The following is a 23,477-nucleotide window of genomic DNA, read 5'->3' as shown; positions in this document are numbered from 1 at the left end:
GACTATTAAATTGTGGGGGAAGGGGGGCATCCAGTCTGATACTGCCTTTAGCTGGTATCTATGCACATGCACTTTCCAGCAGGGGCTACTGGATAGTCATTAAGAGTGGGAACCATGGTTGATTTTTCCCCAAAATACTGTAGTCAATTGTAGTGTTCTCAATCCCACCCTGGCTGTTATCATGAACTAACCATGACCAGGGTGATCTTCCAAATCTGTATAGCTCAGCATAATACAACAACAACTTGTGTTGATATGGCACCATTAACATAAAGAATATCACAAGGTGCTTCACAAATGGGCGTAATGAAAATGGACACTAATCCAGGAAGGGAAAGAATTAGGAGGAGTAAGTGAACGTTTGATCAAAAATATAGGCTTTGGGGAGGTTTTTAAGGATAGGGGAAGGCCATGGAGGGATTTATTGAAGAAGAGAAGGATTTTGAATTTAATGCATTGGAGGATTGTGATGATGGATGAGTAGGACCTAGTGTGTCACAAGATGTGGCAGAGATTTGGACCAATTGGAGTTTATGGAGAGTGGTGGAAGAGAAGCCAGCAAGAAGACCCTTTAGTAGTTGAATCTGCAGGTGACAAAGCCATGTCAAAGGGTTTCAGTATCGGAAGGGCTGATACAGGCAATGTTGTGGAGGTGGAAGTAAGCAGTCTTGGTGGGGTTAGAGAATGTTGGGGTTAGAGTTCAGCTTAGGGTCGAACAGAACACCAAGACTATGTATGGTCTGGTTCAGCAGAATGTAGCATGTTTTTCTACTTTTGAGATTCCAGTGCTGGGCCTATGCACTCCCAGGTCAGATGCAATGCAAAATTCTTTCTGTACTGTCTGAACAATGGGAGAAGATTTTCTCAATGCACCATGTAATGAAATAGTCAACCTGTTTATAAAAAAATTGGTTTATGATTTAATTGACACATCACACAGAAAGAAACCTGTCCGTAATGGGTTTAAACTAAATCTTCAAAGAACATCCCTAATTCCACTGGTAAGAACTGTGCATGTGTTGCATCAGCTATCGTTGTAGCTTTTCTGAGTTACTGATGGTGTCAATCTAGTGCCAAATTATGGGCTATGAACTTGCCCCACATGAGACTGCCCACATTCATTTCATGCAGATTGCTTACAGTCAGAAGAGAAGATGTTAATCGTACTCAAACGCAGGTCCAACAAATGAAAAACATTTCAAAGCTTGAAAAATTCACCTGTTTGATGCCTTCCTGTTAGGCCCTTCTAGTTCATGTTTGCGTCCAAGGTATCCTTCCAGTTGGAGAAGTTGTTCTCTTGAAGTCAAAAGAGGAAGTGTGGATGAAACTCTGGGCTTCTCAATTTCCAACTCTGGCAATATCAGGGGTGGAGGCTTGGAAGCACTCTCATGAGGCTTCTCTTCAAACTCTGATTTATCTTCACTCTCTAATGCCTTTTCCTCTGGACTGTCAGTACCATTTACCAAGGCAGATAGATCTTCTGATGTAGTTATCTATGGAACGTTGCAGATAATGTCAGAGACTGAAATCTTGAGCATTTAAAAAAATCACCTACAACTTGTATTGTTTTTGAGTTAGCTTTCAGAGCCATGCACCATAGCTGTGATCTACATTAGATTTTAGTGGTTACAGACAGCCATAAGAGATCTACATTATCAGTTATCCCATCAAGAAAAGCCAACAGAATTGTATATTTTCAATGCAGTTAGCCTTAATTTAGCCATGCTGCATGCTAAGTAATAGGGAAAGTACAATAAAGTAAGTTTTACACCAATGATGTGATATTAGTGTCAATATGTTTGTATGAAATTCCTTTGTCCACTATTTTAATAGAGTGTTAGCTACTTTTTTAATGGGTTAATGCTTTTATTAAAATTGTGAACAGAGAAATGCCATACAAATACATTAATGTGTCCATATGGTCACACTGAATAGGACAATTTCATCCCATAAGTCTTTGAAGGTAAGTTGTCCTCCAAAATTTCCCATGGTCTTCTTTCCCTATACATTTCTCTATGGCTAAGAGGACTACTTGCTCTCAGTATTACTCTCATCAGGCTACCATTGATATACAAGAACATCCACTTAACAACTCGTCTTTTCATTTTAGCACTAACTCCCCGCAACTTGGAAAAGGATCTGGTCTTTATTTGGCATCTCCCTGTAGCAACACAGCAGAGATCAGGAAATCAGTGGAGTGAGGAACTGAACCATAGTTCTTATGCTTGGTGGTGCCCAAATAACATCTCCATTTATCGGAGAGGCATGTTTTGTATCACACAGAATGCTGTTAATCTAACCACTAGTCTTCTGCTGTTGCTAGCATGGAGAGTTAACCTAGAAATGACTGTTGGCAATATTAGCAGACAAACATTTAACAAATTGTCCCCTATTTCAGCATAGGCATTTGAAATATTAATACGCCAACACCTGTGCTAAAATAACAGACAAAGGAAATTCATGCAAACATGTTGTCATTCATCTATTAAACAGTAATCTCCAGGCTATATATTAGATATGTTTACTTGCTGCAAAGACCACAAATGCTTCAGTAAATGGAAAATAAGATACTGCAGACTGTTAGGTTTTACTCCAGTCAATAGAGGCTTGGGTGAGTGGGATAAGTATGTTGTGTCTGAAATCATTCCTAGTGGAGGGCCGTCTTTAAAATCCTTTACAGATTGTATAAATGAAGCTGTTTGTGGAATTTTAGTACAGTTTGGAGTACTGAATGTTCTCTGGACCACTCAAAGTCTGCTCCTGTTGTAGATGATATCTGCAAGAGTGATCTTCCTACTAGTTTCTTATGCTGAACAATAAATATTGAAATCACACCATATTTACTTGATCCAAATCTTCTTCTTTGTGTTTCTTTCCTGATCTTGCAGCTGTTCTGAACATAAATGCATCAAGTGCATGCTACACAGCGGTTCACTCTGCTGTTATTGCACAGCGAAAATCCAAGTGAATCATATCAGATTCACACAACAGTCCACTTCAAATCTCCACTGACGTTTTGCCTTATTTCAAGGTGTAGTACTTGTAACGGTTAGTACTCTGCTGACAGATTACTGGTAGCTGGGGACTGCTGTATGGAACTGAAAAGGAGGGAGAATTCAATAGATAGAAGAAAGTATTGTTCTGTATTTGAGAATGGGCTTTTTAAAAAAAAAAAGGTATTTTCTCCTCTCTTTTTCCTGTTCTCCTTGCATTATTTACATCTCAGAATGCAACAAGACTCTCCTGCTTTAAGCCTTTCACCAATACTGCTCCCTAAAAACACCAACCAAGTTACAAGAGCACCTTGGTTACAGCTTTTCCTCTGATTTCCTCCTTTCCTGTGGGGAGGACACAACAGGCAGTGAGGTCAGCACCAGTGACACTGGTCAACCTCAATGCTCATATCAACATATTGAAAAGGCAAGGGAATGGCTGCAAAGTTCAAGAGGACATCGTTGGGTGAACAGCCAAGGAAGAGCAAGAGGCAGCGTGCAATCCTCATAGGGGACTCCATCATCAGGCATACAGACAGCACCCTATGTAGAGGTAAGGCTCTGTCAAGAGCAGTCCTTTGTCTTCTGGGTCATGTGGATGATGTGATGAAAGGTGAGTGGCAAGATACTGTAGTAGGTTTATATATTGATAATGATATAATGGATTGAAATCCATTTGTTTTGCAGGATTCCTACAAAGGCCTCATAGCTGACCTTCAGCAAAGGGGTGCAAGGGTAGTCGTCTCCGAGCTATTACCAGTCATGTCCAGATCACTGGAGAGGAATAGCCGAATCGTAGGGTTCAACATCTGGCTTCGGGACCTTTGCAAAAAAGAAGCTGCTCCACTTGGTCGATAATTGGGAGGTGTTTGCAGGACAAGATAAGTTGTTTAGGAATTACAGCCTCCATCTTAACTTCCTTGGAGCACAAGGGCTGGCAGAGGGTGTTGAGCATGCTTTCAGAAAGCATTTAAACTAATTCAGCAAGGGATAGTGCAGTTATGTTCAAAGGTAGCTTTACTGACCTTGATAATCACATACATTCTAAGCGGCAGTTAAACCAGGTAGGAAGCATATAAGAATAAATAATTCTAAGAAGGTAGATGAGAGTCCTTTAAGTTGCTTTTCTGTAAATGCAAGGAGAGTGTTAGAAACAAACTGTTACAACTGCAATCCTATGCGGTGTTGGAGAAATTTGACATATTGGGCCAACATCTGCGATCAGAGGCTTCCCGCGGGCGGACGCCTCCGACCTGCAAAATGTCACGAAAATACCTGGTGGCCTGGGAGGAATGACGGCTTGCGATCCTGGGCCTCTCCGGGTACCCGCGGGTAGAGCCCCACGTATCCCAGGGGTGCAGGTGGTTCGTAGGCGCACCTGGGATCACGCGGGCTGGCCCAACCAAAAAAACAAGGGAATCCCCTTTCATAATTTTGACAGTTCTGTATGTACGGCACTGTCATAAGTATGAATGGGGATCACTTAAAAAGAATACCAACACATTAAATACATTTTAAAAAAACATTACATATTTAAAATGAATTAAAATGCCATTTAATTGAATATTTTAAACAAAAATTTAATTTTTTGAGAAGAAAATTAAATGCTTTTACAGGGCTAAAAATAAACTTACCTTTTTGAAAAGTATTTTTAATTTATAAATGAGTGATCACATTTTATTTTTCTATTTTTTTTAAAACTCTTATGCTGGTATAACCAGGCGTAAGAATTTGACAGGTATTCAGTGGGTGGAACTTGTGCAAAAAAGCGCAACTCTCCACCCGCAGAGGCCCATCTCCCGGGGATGCGGAGGATCTGTCAAGAAGATCGCAAGTGCTGGGTTTCAGCGCATGCACTTTGCATGCCTGAACACGGAACTTGCGCAGCCTCTACGGATGCGTACACACCTCGTACGCACCCGTGGGGGTCGCAAAATACGGCCCATAGTGTATTCCTGAGACATGGCTAGATGAAAGTGATGGGACAGAAATTCACCTAAAGGGCTACAAGGGATTCAGAAAGGATAGAGTAGGTCAAAGGGGAGGTGGGGTTGCTATTTTTATTAGTGAGAGTCTAACAGCTAGAGAAAGACTTGATATTGCCTTATCAAGTAGAGCTGAGGCTATCTGGGTTCAAGTGGACCAAGTTCACAGGCAGGGACTAATTATTGATAATTGTTATAGGCCCCCAGGACAGACACCTGAACATGATGAGTTATTATGGAAACAGATTGCAACCTCTTTTTGGTTGCAAACTCTTCTAATATGAAATGCCACCTTTGTCTGATGGGTGATTTTAACTTTCCTGGCATTCAGTGGCACGATGGTTTACCCTCTGTTGTGGTGGGAAGTGCTGCTGAAAAAATTGTCGAAAATATACAAGACTGTTTCCTGACTCAACATGCTAATGAAGTAACTAGGAATAATCATATATTGGATCCAGTGTTTAGTAGCGAGCCTGACCTCATATCGGGCCTCCATGTGGAGGAACATCTGGCCATCAGTGACCACAACATTATACGGTTTCAATTGGCCAGTAGAATTAAAGGTACTGAGAATCTGTAACTCATACCAGATTTCATAAGTGCAAACTTCAATAAAATGGCAGATGATTTGGAGCAGGTAAATTGGCTAACCCTACTGGGTGGTGATAAGACCAATGTAGAATAGAAATGGAAAGTTTTTAAGAACAAGATAAAAAATGTGGAAAACAAATATGTACCCAAAGTCCAAAGAAGGAAGTGTGGTAAGTCATTTAATACTCAACTAAACAGAGTTGAGTACAAGGAACAACTAAAGAAAACGAAGGCTGGTATTAAATCAGCAAAAAGGCTAATGGAAAAAAGGATCTTAGACAACTGTGGAAGTAAGGGGAAAAGCTGTTTTCAATTATGTGAAGAGTCAGAGAACTGTCAAAAACTGTATTGGGCCATTGAAGGATGTTCAAGGAGAGGTTACAAAGGACTCACTGGGTATGGTGGAAATATTAAATGAGTACTTTGTATCGGTCTTCACCCTTGAAGATGAAGCTCGACTATTAGAATTTAATAATGTTACTAACAAAACTAGTAATAGTAACATCAATGAACATATTGTTTTAGAAAGAATTAAGAACTTGAAATTAGATAGAGCAGCCAAGCCAGATGTTATCCACCCAAGGGTCCTCAGGGAGATGGGACATGTGCTGTGCGAGCCCCTGGCCTGTATTTTTAATAGCTCACTGCACTCTGGAATGGTTCCTATAGACTGGAAGGATGCTAATATAGTCCCCATCTTTAAAAAAGGAGACAAGACAGACCCGGGTAACTATAGGCCCATTAGTTTATCAGTACTAGGTAAGATGCTTGAGGGATTCATTGGGGATGCAATATATGAATGCTTGGACAGAGAGGGACACACAAAGTGGCTTCATAAAAAGGAAGTCATGTGTTACAAAACTAATTGTATTTTTTGAAGAAGTTACAAAGTTGGTGGATGAGGGAAGTCCAGTAGACATTTCTAAGACTTCCAAAAAGCTTTTGATAAGGTACCACACAAAAGGCTTCTCTATAAGTAGTTATAGATTTGGATCTGTTTGGAGACCGATCAACAGTGGTGTCCCGTTGGGACCGTCGCTCTTTACTATTTTTATTAATGATCTGGATGTAGGTGTTGGGGACATGATCTGCAAATTTGCAGATGATACCAAGATCTATGCGAGTATTAGGACTGTAGATGACACTTGTCTGCTTCAGCAGATCTTAATGTGTTGGGAGACTGGGCTCATGACTGGAACGTGATGTATAACTTAGATAATTGCAGTGTTATGCATGTGGGCTGGGCAAATGCTCAACATTCATACACCCTTCAGGGAAAAGCATTAAAGAAGGCGGAGATAGAAAGAGATTTGGGCATTATAGTGCATACATCCTTAAAGGTACATGAGCAATGCCGTGAAGTGATAGCTAGAGCAAATAAGGTGTTGGAGTGTATCCATAGGACAATTGACTAGAAGACGAGGCATACTATTTTGTCCTTGTACAAGACCTTGGCCAGGCCGCACTTGGAATACACTGTCCAGTTTTGGGCTCCTCACATGGTGGGTGATATTGAGGTTTTGGAGAGGGTGCAGAAAAGGAATACTAGACTAATTCCTAGTCTAAAGCATCTTAGTTATCAAGATTGGCTAAAAGAGTTGGGACTCTACACGTTAGAGAAGCATAGACTTAGAGGTGAACTAATTGAGGTTTATAAGATAATTAAGGGAATAGATTTTGTTCCAATTGACAATTTGTTTCAATTAAATAGGTGAGGGAGGACCAGGGGTCACAAATTTAAGTTGCATAAGGCTAGATCTAGGTTAGATGTCAGGAGGTGGTTCTTTTCCCAGAGAATAGTGGACCTCTGGTACAGGCTGGCGTCTCGTGCGGTGAATGCTGATTCGCTGAATTCCTTCAAGCAAGAGCTGGACCTGTTTCTGGCTGGGGTGGAGCACACCTCTTATAGAAAGTAGGTACTGCAGGAAATTCAAGGCCAGAATGATCTCCTGGACTAGTTTCGATTGCCTAGATGGGTCGGAAAGGAATTTCCCAGATTTTTTCCCTGGCTTTTTGCCTCTCCCAGGAGATCACATGGTTTTGGGTGGGATGGAATGTATATATTGTGATACACAAGGTATCGCAATTTTGTGAGACAGGCTCGATGGACCAGAGGATCTTTACCTTTCCGTCATTGTTTGTATGTTTGTATGAGGCGTCTGGCCTCTGCAAGTCTGAGATCAGGCACTCCAGGCCTGGGGTTCGAGGATGGGTCGGTGCACCTGGATTCTTCTATAAAGTTTGTTGTTTTAGGTCTCCCCTCCCATCTGAGCCTTTAAGAGATTCTTAAATTACTACTGTTAATAAAATGACATTTGTTGTTATAAATTGCAGTATTCTAGTTACCATGCCCAGAGTGCCAGCACATGGTACCCCAAGCTGGCTGTCTCACACTGCTCGGTTTCTCAGCCCAACTACATTGCTGCAAGGGAGCACTGCCGCTCTATGGGGGCGATCTTCTGACGTCCGAGGAGGCGGTTTGGAGGCGGGAAAATCCGAATCAATGAGGGTGGGTTTGGAACCCGCCTCCGCGGGATTTTGCCGGTACCAGTTTTGGAGGGCGGGAAATGTCCCCGCCTCCAGCTGGCCATAGCGCTTGTTAAGATGATTAAATGCTCGTTAATGGGCCTCTCTAAGCCTATTTTGAGAGGCCCTCATGATTTTTCGAGCATTTCGGCGTGTTCCACGACCCTCCTAAACCATGCCAGGTAAACCTGGAGGGTTGACTAGTGGGTGGTCTTCTCACAGCTGCAGGTCCAACAATAAATCGTTTATTTCATCAGGGATTAGTTGCAGGTGCCAGAACTTTGCTTTAAAAGGTCTCTGAGCACTTTTAGAAGGCCTTCCGAAGTCGGAGGTGCGGCAGCTTGAATCTATCAACTGTGGGACCTCCTTGGAAGACCCTCTCCCGCTTGCAATGAGCGCTTCCCCAACGGAGGCATCTGCAAGCAGCATGGGAGCCATTCATTTTCTTTCTCAGATTCGGATGAGGAGCATCCACGGCAGCAGCAGAACCAGGCAGCTCAGCAGCAGGAGCCCCAACCTCCTGCTCAGCCACCTGATGCTGCATAGGGCAGAAGGCACCAGCACATCAAGGCACCTCACCGCAGGAGATACCCTCGACAGAGGGTTTACAGACAGAGGATGAGCTACCTCAACATGAGTGAGCAGTGGTGCCAAAGGAGGCTGAGACTTTTGCGAGAGGTTGTCCGAGAGATCTGCGGCCTGCTGCAGCAAGACCTGGTGCCCAGAGGAACGGGTGGACACCCCTTACCAGTGGCTGTCAAAGTCACCACCGCACTCAACTTCTTTGCCTCAGGCTCCTTCCAGGGATCATCAGTAAACATCAGCGGCATCTCCCAGTCGGCCGCCCACAGTTGCATCACGCAGGTTACCGATGCCCTTTTTGCTAAGGCCCACAATTACATCCAGTTCTCAAGGGATCAAGCAAGTATAACTGCCCGTTCGGTTGTCTTTGCAAATATGGCAGGCATGCCAATGGTGCAGGGCATCATAGACTGCACACATGTGGCCCTTAGGGCACCCCATCACAACCCAGCTATCTTTGTCAACCAAAAGGGCTTCCACTCCCTCAACGTACAGCTGGTGTGTAACCACAAGAAGGAGTTCTTGCATGTTTGTGCCAATTTCTGTGGTAGTTACCATGACTCTTTTATCCTGCGGCACTCTAGTGTTTCTCTGCTTTTCCATCCGCCAAACCAACTTAACGGATGGCTCCTTGGTGACAAAGGCTACCCCCTGAAGAAGTGGCTAATGATGCCGAACAGGAGGCCAGCTAACAAGGCTGAAGAGCACTACAACGCCAACCACACTTCGACCAGGTTCATTATCGAGCAAACCATTGTTGAAGATGCGCTTCTGTTGCCTTGACCGATCAGGTGGGGCCCTGCAGTATACACCATACAGGGTCTCCAGAATGATCATGGTCTGCTGTGCACTGCACAACATCGCACAGCGTCATGGCTTGCAGCTTCCTGAGGAGCAAGTGGCTCAGTTCCAGCCCTCGTCAGATGAGGATGAGGAGCAGGAGGTCAGAGCGCCGGTGTATCAACCAGCAGCACATGAGCACATGCCTGCCCGGGATGCAAGGGATGAACTTATCCTGGACAGATTTGCATTGGTTGCCCAAGTTGGCACATGTCCTTGGCTCCATCCTAAGACATCACTGACAATGGACATGACTCTCTGGCCTCCTTTCACTCAGGCCACCAACCTGACAATGCAAGTGTGGCAGAGCCCGCAATGTGGAGCTGCCTAAGGCGAAAGAACAGATGCCATAACGCCAACATTTTGGCATCAAATCATTTTAATGCTTTCCAACAGGGATGGCATTTCATCAATACACAGAAACATTCTCCCAATCTGCACACAGATCTGGAGGTTATATCCCTTGCCAGCTGTACCCACACACAGCCTTGCTTTCTCTCCCAGATGAGTGGAAGAGCACCTCCCTGCGAGCTGTCACCCCCTCAAACATTTGCAGCGCCTCATCCAAGAGCCTCAGGGAGGCCCTTGCCTTGGAATTGGACATAGTGGTTTCTCAGAATATGTTGCAAGTGGTGCAGCATAGGCAGAAAGCCTGTGGAATGATCCAAGGCAGCAAGAAGCCATAAAATCAGACTGGAAAAGTGATGTCAGCAGAGGCGGGTTTCAGTCCCAAAACACTAATTGACCAAGGGCATCCCACACTTCTGAAATCAAGTGGCCAATCAGGGGAAAATCTCAAATTTTTGAAAATTATTAGTGGAGGCGGGTTTCAAACCCACCCAAAATGAAACCCGCCTCCAGTGAGAAAATCGCCCCCTTAGCTTCCTCATGGGTAAAGGGAGGGAAAATTGGATTGGGAATCCATGCTGGACTACTCTGATTTACCTCCGGATGGCTGTTGGAAAAGCAATATGAGCGATGGTGGCCCATGAATTGGCTAGCAGCCTCAACACCTTGGACACAATAGATGCATGTAAAAAGGAGGCTAAAGAGAGGCGAAAAGTTTGTGTGAAGAGTGGAATAGGAGGATATATATAAGAGGATGGTAGCATATTCTCAAAAAATATAATTGTAGCACAATCAAAAACCAGGCAGAATAGAGTGTGCAGGGGGAAATTGAAAAAAAATACAAGGGCAAAGAAAGAACATGAGAAAAGATTAGCAGCTAACATAAAAGGGAATCCAAAAATCTTTTATAAACATGTAAAAAGATAGTTAAAAGAATGGTGGGGTCGATTAGGGACAAAAAAGGAAATCTTGTGGAGGAAGATGGCATGACTGAGGTGTGATGAAATATTCCATTCATCACTGCCTGTGACTGAGATCGGTTTCAGTGTCATTTCCCTTCCCCCAGACCTCATTGTATTGTGTACTGGAATGTGCTGTATTGTATACTGGAATGTGCTGTGTGTAGGGCTCCGCCCATACCTGGCCCCGTTTGTAAGCTAGCTCAGTCTGGCCTCAGTCTCCAGAAGGAAGACATCTCTCTCTCTTACGTGTTACGTTCTAAGTTAATAAAAGCCTTGTTTTTGTTCTGCTAACTTCGAGTCTCGGAATTATTGAGGCACATCAATTTTATTAACTTATTTTTCAACACTATGGATCAACTCCTGAAACCCGAACGTTTGGATTTGGATCAACATGCTCCGGACGCATCAGCACGCTTCGGACACTGGTTTGAGTGTATGGAATTCTTCCTGGACAATTCCGCAGCCGTCAAAGACGCTACGGACGCTGCGAGGATGAGACTCGGAATTCTGCGGAATTGGGTAAGCCACCGGGTTTACCCCCTCATCCAAGACGCCGAGACGTACCTGGCCGCCTGCGACATCGTAAAGGCGCATTACCAGCAGCCTACGAATGAGGTGTATGCTAGGCACCTGCTCGCTACCCGCGCACAGCGACCTGGGGAATCGGTGGAGGAGTTCCTAAGCACCCTGAAAATGCTTGGCAAAGACTGCAAGTGCCGAGATGTAAAAGCCGCAGTGTACACTGACGAGCTTGTTCGCGATGCCTTCATCACAGGCCTCAGCTCCACTTACATCCGGCAAAGACTGCTGGAAAAAACGGGGTTGGACCTGAAACAGGCTGCGGACACCGCGCGATCCCTGGATGTGGCCCAGAGAAACTCGGACGCCTACTCTTCAGCCCGCGCCGTCCACGCCGCCACGTGTGCACCGAGGGCGCCGCCATCTTGGAAGGCATCTTCCCCGCCCGACAGCCCGACACCAGCTGGGCCCCGCTCTCCCCCCAGAAGCCCTACGACAGCCGCGACGCGTCAGGGACCCAACTGCTACTTCTGCGGGCAGCCAAAGCACACCAGAAACCTGTGCCTGGCGAAAGGCACCACCTGCTTTAAGTGCGGTAAGAAGGGGCACTTCGGGAAGGTGTGCAGAGGGAACCCCGCCGGAAAACCAACTGCCGGAAAACCCGCCACCGCCGCGTGTGCGCCGTGGGAGCGGCCATCTTGGACGCCATCTTGCCCGACCTCGTGGGGTCCGCCATCTTGTGAGCAGACAGCGTGGACGCCATCTTGTATCGATCAGGGCCCTACAGTGGCATCGGTCACAGTGGACCAGACCAGGCCGCACCCGCTATCCAGATCAATGGTGGACATCGAGGTAAACGGGTGCCGGGTTAAATGCTTAATTGACAGTGGAAGCACGGAGAGCTTTATCCACCCAGAACTGGCACAACAACTCTCCCTAAAGGTGGTTCCTACTCAGGGTACCATCTCTATGGCTGACAAAACCCAGACATCGACCATTCTGGGTTACTGCACGGTACAATTGTGCGTTAACGGAACTGTATATGATAATTTTAAAGTATTAATCATGAAGAACCTATGTGCGAGCGTGATCTTGGGCCTGGATTTCCAGTGCAACCACCAAAGCATCACGCTCAAGTACGGTGGGTCCCAGCTGCCCCTCACAGTGTGCGGTCTGGCTACCCTGAAGGTAAAGCCGCCTTCGCTATTCGCGAACCTTACCCCTAACTGCCGGCCAATAGCGACCAAAAGCAGGAGGTACAGCTGGGAGGACAGGCGGTTTATCGCGACCGAGGTAGACAGGCTCCTGAAAGAGCGCATTATTGAACGCAGCAACAGCCCGTGGCGCGCCCAAGTGGTAGTGGTAAGGGGTAGCGAGAAGAAACGGATGGTGATCGACTATAGTCAAACGATCAACAGGTACACCCTACTAGACGCTTACCCGCTACCCCGCATATCAGAAATGGTGAACCAAATCGCCCAATACCGGGTGTTCTCCACCATCGACCTCAAGTCAGCGTACCACCAGCTCCCTATCAGACCAGAGGACCGCCCGTACACCGCCTTCGAGGCGAACGGACGCCTCTACCAATTCCTCAGAGTCCCCTTTGGGGTGACGAATGGGGTCTCGGTCTTCCAGAGGGAGATGGACCGCATGGTCGATGACCACCACTTGCAGGCAACCTTCCCCTACCTCGACAACGTCACCATCTGCGGTCACAACCAGCAGGATCACGACTCGAACCTCGAGAGGTTCCTGAAAACCGCACAAAAACTCAACCTCACCTACAACGAGGACAAGTGCGTTTACAACACCACGCGCCTCTGCATACTAGGCAGCGTGGTGGAGAATGGGGAAATCGGACCAGACCCCGACCGATTGCGCCCCCTACGGGAACTGCCCCTGCCCAACACTCCCAAAGCCCTGAAAAGGTGCCTGGGGTTATTGTCTTATTATTCCCAATGGGTCCCCAACTACTCCGACAAAGCCCGCCCCCTCTTGAAAGCATTCTCTTTCCCGCTCTCTGCTGAGGCCCACGCCGCCTTCAAAAGCATTAAGCAGGATATTGAGCGGGCCACGCTACAGGCAGTGGACGAGAACACTCCATTTCAAGTGGAAAGTGATGCGTCTGACTTCGCCTTGGCGGCCACCCTCAACCAGGCGGGGCGGCCCGTAGCTTTCTTCTCGAGGACCCTCCAAGGGCCCGAGATCAGACACTCCTCCGTGGAAAAGGAGGCCCAAGCCATCGTGGAGGCAGTGCGCCACTGGCGCCACTACCTAGCCGGCAAACGCTTCACCCTACTTACCGACCAGCGGTCGGTAGCGTTTATGTTCAATAATAAACAGCGGGGGAAGATTAAAAATGATAAGATTCTTAGGTGGCGGATCGAGCTCTCCACCTTCGAGTACGACATCATTTACCGGCCAGGGGCCCTTAACGAATCCCCTGACGCCCTCTCACGAGGGATGTGTGCCAGCGTCACTGGGGATCGGCTACAGACCCTCCACAATGACCTCTGCCACCCAGGGGTCACGCGGCTGTTCCACTTCATAAAGTCCCGTAACTTACCCTACTCGATTGAGGAAGTTCGGTCCCTGACCAGGAACTGCCGCACTTGCGCTGAGTGCAAGCCTCGGTTCTACCGCCCAGATAGAGCCCACTTAATCAAAGCTACACGGCCCTTTGAGCGGCTCAGCTTAGATTTCAAGGGCCCCCTCCCGTCCGTCGACCGCAATGTTTACTTCCTGAACATTGTGGACGAATACTCCCGGTTCCCATTCGCCTTCCCCTGCCCAGACATGACCAGCGCCACGGTCATTAAATGCCTCAACAGCCTGTTCTGCCTGTTCGGTATGCCGAGCTACATCCATACAGATAGGGGGGCGTCCTTCATGAGTGAAGAGCTACGCCAGTACATGCTGTCCAAGGGGATCGCCACGAGCCGTACCACCAGCTACAACCCCCGGGGTAACGGCCAAGTGGAGCGAGAGAACGGGACAGTATGGAAAGCAGTCACTCTAGCTCTAAGGACCAAGGGCCTCCCTATCTCCCGCTGGCAGGAAGTCCTCTCGGATGTGCTCCATTCGATACGGTCGCTATTGTGTACGGCCACTAATACCACGCCTCATGAACGAATGTTTGTCTTTCCCCGGAAATCCACCTCAGGCGTATCCATGCCGTCATGGCTCTCCACCCCAGGTCCGGTACTCGTGCGAAGGCATGTGAGGGGCCACAAGACGGACCCTCTCGTGGAGCCAGTACACCTACTCCACGCCAACCCCCAATACGCATATGTCTGGCACGCCGACGGAAGGGAGGACACCGTGTCCATAAAAGACGTCGCCCCAGCCGGCATCGACAACAACCACGGCAATAGCGGCAACGACGATCACAACAACTCTTACCCACCCACTACTCTTTCATCACCCCCGGAAGAACACCGACCAACGGCACCCCCACCAACTACCCCTTCAACAACCCTGGCGGCACCCCCGGCAGAGACCCAGGAGGCTACCGGGGACACCCAGCCAACACCCGCGGCACCGCAACAGCCACGTCGGTCGCAGAGGACTATCAAACCCCCGAACAGACTAAACCTATAGAAGGGGTGAATGTGATGAAATATTACATTCATCACTGCCTGTGACTGAGATCGGTTTCAGTGTCATTTCCCTTCCCCCAGACCTCATTGTATTGTGTACTGGAATGTGCTGTATTGTATACTGGAATGTGCTGGAATGTGCTGTGTGTGGGGCTCCGCCCATACCTGGCCCCGTTTGGAAGCTAGCTCAGTCTGGCCTCAGTCTCCAGAAGGAAGACATCTCTCTCTCTTACGTGTTACGTTCTAAGTTAATAAAAGCCTTGTTTTTGTTCTGCTAACTTCGAGTCTCGGAATTATTGAGGCACATCATGAGGTACTGAATGAGTACATTGCATCAATCTTCACAAAAGAAGAGGATGAAGTTAATGTCGGAGCAGAGGAGGATGGAGTAGAGATGTTGGATAGGATAAAAATAGATAGGAAGGAGGTGCTAAATAGATTGGCATCACTCAAAGTTAAGACGTCACCTGGTCCAGATGGGATGGATCCTAAGTTGGAGGAAAACTTGGATGGAGTTAGCAGAAGCTCTGACCACAATCTTTCAATCCTCCTTGCGTATTGGGGTGGTGCCAGAGGATTGGAAGGTTGCAAATGTTACACCTCTGTTTAAAAACAAAAGGGATAAACCTGCTAACTACAGGCCAATCAGTCTAATGTCAGTGATGGGAAAACTACTAGAGACCACCATTAAAATTAATTCTCACTTGGAGAAGCATGGGTTAATAAAGGACAGCCAGCATGGATTTGTTAAAGGCAAATCATTTCTGATTAACCTGATTGAGTTCTTTGATGAAGTAACAGAGAGGGTTGATGAAGGTAGTGCAGTAGATGTTAAATATTTGGGGCTAAAAATTGAGTAGCGCCCCGGAAAAATGAGCACCCTCGCGCCGGAAATTAAGTGGTTGCGCCCCAAGAGGGAAGTGGGGCGCTACTGGAAGTGCCCCGAATTCCTCTTGGGGCGCTATGAGTCAATATCGCGGCACTATGTGCCGCAGTGCCACGCGCTGCGGCATGTCGCGCCACAGTATTGCAGGCTTTCCTCCTCTTCTTAAAGGGGAGGGGCCTTGTGCAGCGCAACCCAGGGCCCAACTGGGCCCCCGGGGATCGGGAGTGCCAGCAAAAGAGCCCGGCACCCAAGAGATGTGCCGGGCTCTTGGAGCGCAGCTGGCACTCCCCGGGGGGGGGGGGCTGCAGGGGGGCGCCGTTCAGGAGGCTGGGGACGGGAGCGCAGGCAGGTGCTGGCAGGCAGCCAGCAACAAAAATGGCTACCCCGCACCTCGCCTTTAATTAGCGCCTCCCCGGCCGCAGGTAGGCCCCACTGACCCCGTCGGACATAGTGTCTGGCGGTAAGTCAGGGGGTGCTCCTGAAGATCATGGCCGGGGCGTGAGTGGAGCGCTGCGCACGGCGATGACATAATCGCCGGCGGCGCAGCGCCGCAGGGCCCTACCAGTTAGCGCCGCTGTTAGCGCCCTAAGAGGAATTCAGCGGGAGGTTAACGGGAGATGCAAAGCAACCCAATTTTTCCCCCTTGGACTTTCTAAAAGCATTTGATAAGATACCTCATAACAGACTTACTCGAACAAAAAACCACATGGCATTAAAGGGGCAGTGGTAACTAGGGTACAAAATTGGCTAAGGAATAGAAGGCAGAGAGTAGTGGTGAATGGCTGTTTTTCTGACTGGAGAGAAGTATGCAGTGGGTTCCCCAGGGGTTGATATTAGGACCATTTCTTTTCTTGCTATATATAAATGACCTGGGTTTGGGTATAGGGAGTACAATTTTGAAGTTTGTGGATGGTACAAAACTTGGCAACGTAGTAAATAATGAACAGGCTAGTAGGAGACTTCAGGAGGACATAGACCGACTGGTGAAATGGGCAGACTCATGGCAGATGCAATTTAATGCGGATATGTGTGAAGTGATGCACTCTGGGAGCTGAGCACCACATTTTAGGAAGGATGTCAAGGCCCTGGAGAGGGTACAGAGGAGGTTTGCCAGAATGATATGAAGGATGAAGGAGTTTAGTTATGTGGAGAGATTGGAGAATCTGAGATTGTTCTCCTTAGAGCAGAGAAGGTTAGGGGAGACCTAATAGAGGTATTCAAAATTATGAGGGGTTTTGATAGAGCAAGTAGGGAGAAACTATTTCCTCTGGCAAGTGGGTCGGTAACCAGAGGTCATAGACTTAAAATAACTAGCAAAAGAACTAGAGGGAAAATTAGGAGAAATTTCTTCACACAGAGGGTAGTTAAGATCTGGAACGCACTACATGAAAGGGTGGTGGAATCAGATTCCATAGGAACTTTTAAAAGGCAATTGGACATGTACTTGAAGAGGACTAATTTGCAGTGTTGTGGGGAAAAAGCTGGAGTGTGGGACTAAATTGGACAGCTCTTTCAAAGAGCCGGCACATGCTTGACGGGCTGAATGGCCTCCTTCTGTGCTGTAAGATTCTATGATACCATTCAATAAGTATAATAACATTCTCCTTTCACAGAATGTATCACTGCTGAAACATAGGATACGTAGAGTATTTAATGAATAAATCCCTGCATATTTTGTTGATACCAGCAAAAGTAAAATGGAATAAAAAGGTGTCCCTGTGCTGGAGCTGATACCTTTACATCACAGAGATAATGGTTAACATTTCATCAGCTGTGAATTGTACAAATAGTTTTCCATTTCTTTTGAAAATTTAACTCTTTAAACAGGAGAGGGTTTGTGTACAAGATTATAATTTTAACTCCTATTTTCCAGGGCACTTTACATATTAAAATGGGCTGCAGTTTCCACCCATTGACTACAACTTGCCTTTTGAAATCTTCTAATCCCCGCCAGGAATTAAAATCAGCCCTCGAATCTTAGGCTTTCAGCCCATTACTCAAATTATTCTCTATATTATTAATGAAAAACCTACTCGACAAAATTAATAAGATAGCGGACAATCTGCTATGGAGGGTAAGCCACAGATTTGCCCAGAATGCCTCACATAACCAATCCTCAACCTTAGTTGAGCTGCTTTGTGGCAATGCCAACCACAGGCTTGGGCATTTCCCTAAGGAACTGCTGAATTCATACCAGGTCACCTATCCTCTTACTTATGATGATTCATGACACAAGCTGATCAAAGAATGGGGAAAGAGGTGGGGAATGTCTTAGGGAAATTAAAAAGAGGCTGTCTAACCTTAAAAATCACGAGTAATAAGTTGCATTACTTCATCCAAATTGAATCAGCTTGGCTCAGTTGGTAGAACTCTTGCCTTTGAGTCAGCAGCTACGGACTTGAGCACATAATCTAGGCGGTTACTTGAGTGTAGTACTGAGGGAGTGCTGCACTGTCGGAGGGGCAGTACTGAGGGAGTGCTGCACTGTTGGAGGGGCAGTACTGAGGGAGTGCTGCACTGTCGGAGGGGCAGTACTGAGGGAGTGCTGCACTGTCGGAGGGGCAGTACTGAGGGAGTGCTGCACTGTCAGAGGGGCAGTACTGAGGGAGTGCTGCACTGTCGGAGGGGCAGTACTGAGGGAGTGCTGCACTGTCAGAGGGGCAGTACTGAGGGAGTGCTGCACTGTTGGAGGGGCAGTACTAAGGGAGCGCTGCATTCTCAGCAGTCCCATCTTTTGGGTGAGACATTAAATTCAGGCTCTGTTTATCTGTTCCAGTTGTTCAGGTAGATATTAAAGATCCCATGCTACTATTTGAAGAGAAGTTCTCCTGGTATTCTGACCAGCATTAATCCTTCAACCAACATTTATTTGCTGTTTGTGGGAACTTGCTGTGTGTAAATTGGCTTTTGTGTTTACCCACAACAGTTCCTAAAGCTTCGCCATTGAGGAAATATTCCAATTTGTCTTTTTGGAATCCAAGTAGATAACTTTACAATTCACCACATTGAATTCCATCTGCCATAGTTTTGCCCACTAACATAATGAGGGTAATTTTAACCCCAAGGATGGGTGAGTTGGGGTCAGGTGGTGTGGTGATTATTTCCTATGTTTAATAAGAAGTATTGTGATTGGTGAATGGGGTGGTTGTTCTCTGTGTTAGTAAGAAGTATTGTAATTGGTTGTTTGTTTCTACCTTGAGATATATGCTGTAAACTCATTGGTAGTGGATGTCAGGTGATTTGTGGTGGCCATCTTAAATTCAGTTCTCTCCAGTCATGGTTGGAGACTGGTGTTGAAAGATGTGCTACTGGATTTTTAAAGTTAATAAAGCCTAGATTAGAAAGGCAAATCTATTCTTTATTTCAATTTATTAACTTTTTATCAGAATGGAGCGATATCTTCAACCAGAACGATTCAATGCGGACCCTAATTCTGCAGGAGTGGATGATAAATGGAAACATTGGTATTGTACATTTACAAAATTTTTGGGTGTGTTGGAACAAGAGTCTCTGAATAAGCTGAATATGCTGATCAACTACATTACTCCGGATGTGTATAAGTATATTTTGGACTGTAAAACTTACGAATTGGCTATTTCTACATTGGAGAAGATTTTTGTTAAACCAAAGAATGAGGTATTTGCACGTTATCTTCTATCTGCCCGTAGGCAGCAGGTGGGAGAATCTTTGGATACTTATATACAAGCACTTCGGCACCCTAGTGCTAACTGTAATTATAAAGCCGTGACGGCCGAAGAATATAAGGAAGAATCGGTACGGGATGCTTTTATTAATGGACTACTGTCTAGATCAATTCGTCAGCGGTTGTTAGAAAATAAGACTTTGGATCTCAAGAGTGCTTTTGAGCAAGCTTCTACATTGGATATGGCTCAGAGAAGTTCGGATTCTTATGCTCTTTCTAATCGACCTGCGACTGTGGTTTCGGCAGTTCCGGACGAAAAAGAATTAGGTGGACTTAATGGGAGTGGTTTACTAGATTCCGAAATAGTTTCTACTTCGGCGGCTGTTGCCTCTAGGATTCAGAAGTGTTATTTTTGTGGGAACGTCCGGCATCCTCGTTTGAAGTGTCCTGCCCGGGAGGCTGTGTGTAGTAAATGTGGAAAGAGAGGTCATTATGCACGTGTTTGTAAATCATTAGGTTCAATTACCTCCTCTTCTGCGACTATTCAACCTGTAGAGAGGGCGTTTATTGCATCAATTTCTGCTGCATTTGCTCATGGCCTAAACAAAGCTATAGTTATGGCCCAAGTTAATGGGTTAGAAGTGAAGGCTCTCATAGATACGGGCAGTACCGAGAGTTTTATAAGTCTTCAGTTTGCGAAGGAAAAGTGTTTGAAAATCTTGCCTGTTACTTATCAGGTGTGTATAGCTCAGACGACCCTTACTTCACAAGTAGCTGGTTGTTGCCTTGTGAAAATGATTCTTCTAGGTAATACGTATACTGCTATACGCCTATCTGTTTTGCCTAATCTTTGTGCGGATATTTTGATTGGTCATGATGTGCTTAAATTACACGAGTCTCTCAGTCTTTCGTTTGGAGGGACTAAGCCACCCTTATCCATTTGTGGATTAACTTCTTTATCCATTTCTCCAATATCACTTTTTTCCAATTTGATGCCGGATTGTAAGCCAATTGCTACCAAGTCAAGAAGGTATAGCAGTCAGGATAGAGAATTTATTAATTCTGAAGTCCAACGTCTTTTATTGGAAGGAATCATTGAACCTAGTTGTTCGCCTTGGCGGGCTCAGGTAGTTGTCACCACTAACGAGAGACATAAGAAACGAATGGTGATAGACTACTCTCAAACTATTAATAGGTATACTCAATTAGATGCGTACCCTTTGCCTAAGATTGATGAGCTTATCAACAAAGTATCTCAGTATAAGTTTTTTAGCACTATTGATTTAAAGAGTGCTTATCATCAGATTCCTATTGTTAAGAGGGATCAACCATATACAGCCTTTGAGGCTGGTGGAAAGCTGTATCAGTTTTGCCGAATACCATTTGGTGTTACTAATGGTGTTGCTTGTTTTCAACGGGCAATGGATGCTTTTATAAGTGATAACTCTCTCTCTGACACCTTTTCATATTTAGATGATATCACGGTGTGTGGTAAATCAAGGGTGGAGCATGATTCTAATTTAGAAAGATTCCTTCAAGCTGCGGAAAAAGTTGGTTTAACTTTTAATAAAGAGAAGTGTATCTTTTCGACTACTGAGGTAAATCTACTGGGGTATATTATCTCGGGAAATAAGATTAAACCAGATCCAGAACGTCTGCGACCATTGATCGGTTTACCTTATCCTACTAATTCTAAGGCTTTGCAACGAGTTGTTGGACTGTTTTCTTACTATTCTAATTGGATTGCAAACTTTTCGCAGAAGATCCGGCCCCTTATACGGGTTACGACATATCCTCTTACATGGGAGGCCAGGACATGTTTTGATAAATTTAAAAAGGATATCCTAGGAGCAGTTGTGCATTCTATTGATGAGCAGGTTCCCTTTGTGATTGAGACAGATGCTTCTGATTTTGCAATTGGGGCTACTCTGAACCAGAATGGAAGACCTGTGGCCTTTTTCTCACGTACCTTGAACAATAGTGAAAAAAGACATTCTTCAATAGAAAGAGGCATATGCAATAGTAGAAGCACTGCGTAAATGGAGACATTATTTATCGGGGCGACATTTCACGTTGGTAACCGATCAAAAATCTGTGTCCTTTATGTTTGATGTTAAACATTTTGGAAAGATCAAAAATGATAAAATAATGAGGTGGAGGATTGAGTTGGCATGTTACCATTTTGATATAGTTTATCGTCCGGGGAAGGATAATGTTGCTGCTGATGCGCTGTCGAGGGCTTATTGTTCTGTGATTCACGGAGATACGCTTATTAATCTTCACAATGCCTTATGTCATCCTGGGGTTACGAGGATGATACACTTCGTACGCAGTAAGAATTTGCCCTTTTCAGTTGAAGACGTCAAGTGGATGACTTCATCATGTTCTATCTGTGCTCGGTGTAAACCGAATTTCTTTAAGCCTCAACGAGCTCATCTTATAAAGGCTACTTCTCCTTTTGAACGTCTGAGCATTGATTTTAAGGGGCCTCTTCCTTCAACGACTCAAAATCGATACATATTTACTGTTGTGGATGAGTTTTCAAGGTTTCCTTTTGCTTTTCCTTGCGCAGATGTATCAGCTGCTACAGTTATCAAATGTCTGACTCAGCTTTTTGTCATCTTTGGGATGCCTGCGTATATCCATTCGGATCAGGGAAGTTCTTTTATGTCTTCCCAGTTGAAGGAATACCTTCAGAGTCGGGGAATTTCTACTAGTAGAACTACCCCGTATAACCCCCAGGGTAATGGACAGTGCGAATGATACAATGGGGTGATCTGGAAGGCAGTTATGTTGGCTTTGACATCCCGGAACCTTAAGAATACACAGTGGGAAATGGTACTGCCTGATGCTCTGCATTCCATTAGATCATTGCTTTCAATGGCTACTAATGTGACCCCCCATGAAAGGCTCTTTAATTTCCCGCGGAGATCTACTACGGGATATTCGGTACCTTCATGGCTTACTATGCAGGGACCTGTGCTGCTTCGACGCCATGTTAGATTGTCAAAATATGATCCTTTAGTGGAGGAGGTGGAGCTGTTGGAGGCAAATTCCCAATATGCTCATATTCGATTCCAAGATGGGAAAGAAAGTACTGTTTCAATTAAAGATTTGGCTCCTTGTGGTGGCCAGCCCTCTTCTGAGGATACTAATAATAGTCAAGATTCAGATAATGTAGATGTTGTTATAGATACTACGAATATTTCCAATCCTACTGCAGATAATTATACTTCTATTAGTCAGCCTTTGATGGATGTTCATGACCATCCTAGTTTACTTCCTGATGGGATTTCCAATCCGGAAACCGTTGATAATCGGGATATGGATAGCCTTCCTGCAGAAGATACTTCGGTGTCTCCGGGTGTGGGAGGGCAAGGAATTTCACCAAGGTTAAGAAGGTCGACACGAACAAGATATCCGGTCGACCGATTGAAAATGGACTTTTAAATTGATAGTAATGTTTTAAAATTGTTGAAATATTATATTTGTATTTTAGTTGTAAATAAATTAATTATAAATTGTAAAGGATGTTTTAGGTTGGAGCATGTTTTAAAAGGAGGGGTGAATGTGGTGATTATTTCCTATGTTTAATAAGAAGTATTGTGATTGGTGAATGGGGTGGTTGTTCTCTGTGTTAGTAAGAAGTATTGTAATTGGTTGTTTGTTTCTACCTTGAGATATATGCTGTAAACTCATTGGTAGTGGATGTCAGGTGATTTGTGGTGGCCATCTTAAATTCAGTTCTCTCCAGTCATGGTTGGAGACTGGTGTTGAAAGATGTGCTACTGGATTTTTAAAGTTAATAAAGCCTAGATTAGAAAGGCAAATCTATTCTTTATTTCAGGTGGGAAGGTAAAAATTTTAAAAATCTCAAACCCAACTCCAACCCGCCCACTTCCGGTTTTAATGAAGGTGGGTTGTGGGGCAAGAGACCAATCCGCTCCGCTCTCAGAAGGTGGGTTGTGGGGCAAGAGACCACTCTGCTCTCAGAAGGTGG

At 45.5% G+C, this 23,477-nt stretch overlaps 1 protein-coding gene across 2 annotated transcripts in view; it reads right to left on the bottom strand.

Moving 5' to 3' along the window:
* Positions 1–23,477, bottom strand: part of LOC147109531 (spectrin beta chain, non-erythrocytic 1-like) — a 490,086-nt gene that overhangs the window by 29,249 nt on the left and 437,360 nt on the right. For both annotated transcript variants that reach the window (XM_086003569.1, XM_086003568.1), the window contains exon 33: positions 1,219–1,493. In XM_086003569.1, the coding sequence (XP_085859695.1) occupies positions 1,219–1,493 (275 nt within the window). The remainder of the gene's footprint in view (positions 1–1,218; positions 1,494–23,477) is intronic.

Source organism: Somniosus microcephalus, chromosome 12 (genome assembly GCF_052327205.1).
Source record: "Somniosus microcephalus isolate GS21.2 chromosome 12, FLI_Smic_1.0, whole genome shotgun sequence".
In the NCBI taxonomy this organism is placed as follows: Eukaryota; Metazoa; Chordata; class Chondrichthyes; order Squaliformes; family Somniosidae; genus Somniosus; species Somniosus microcephalus.
Note: the sequence above shows the minus strand (reverse complement) of the source record. Positions and strands in the feature narration are given on the sequence as shown.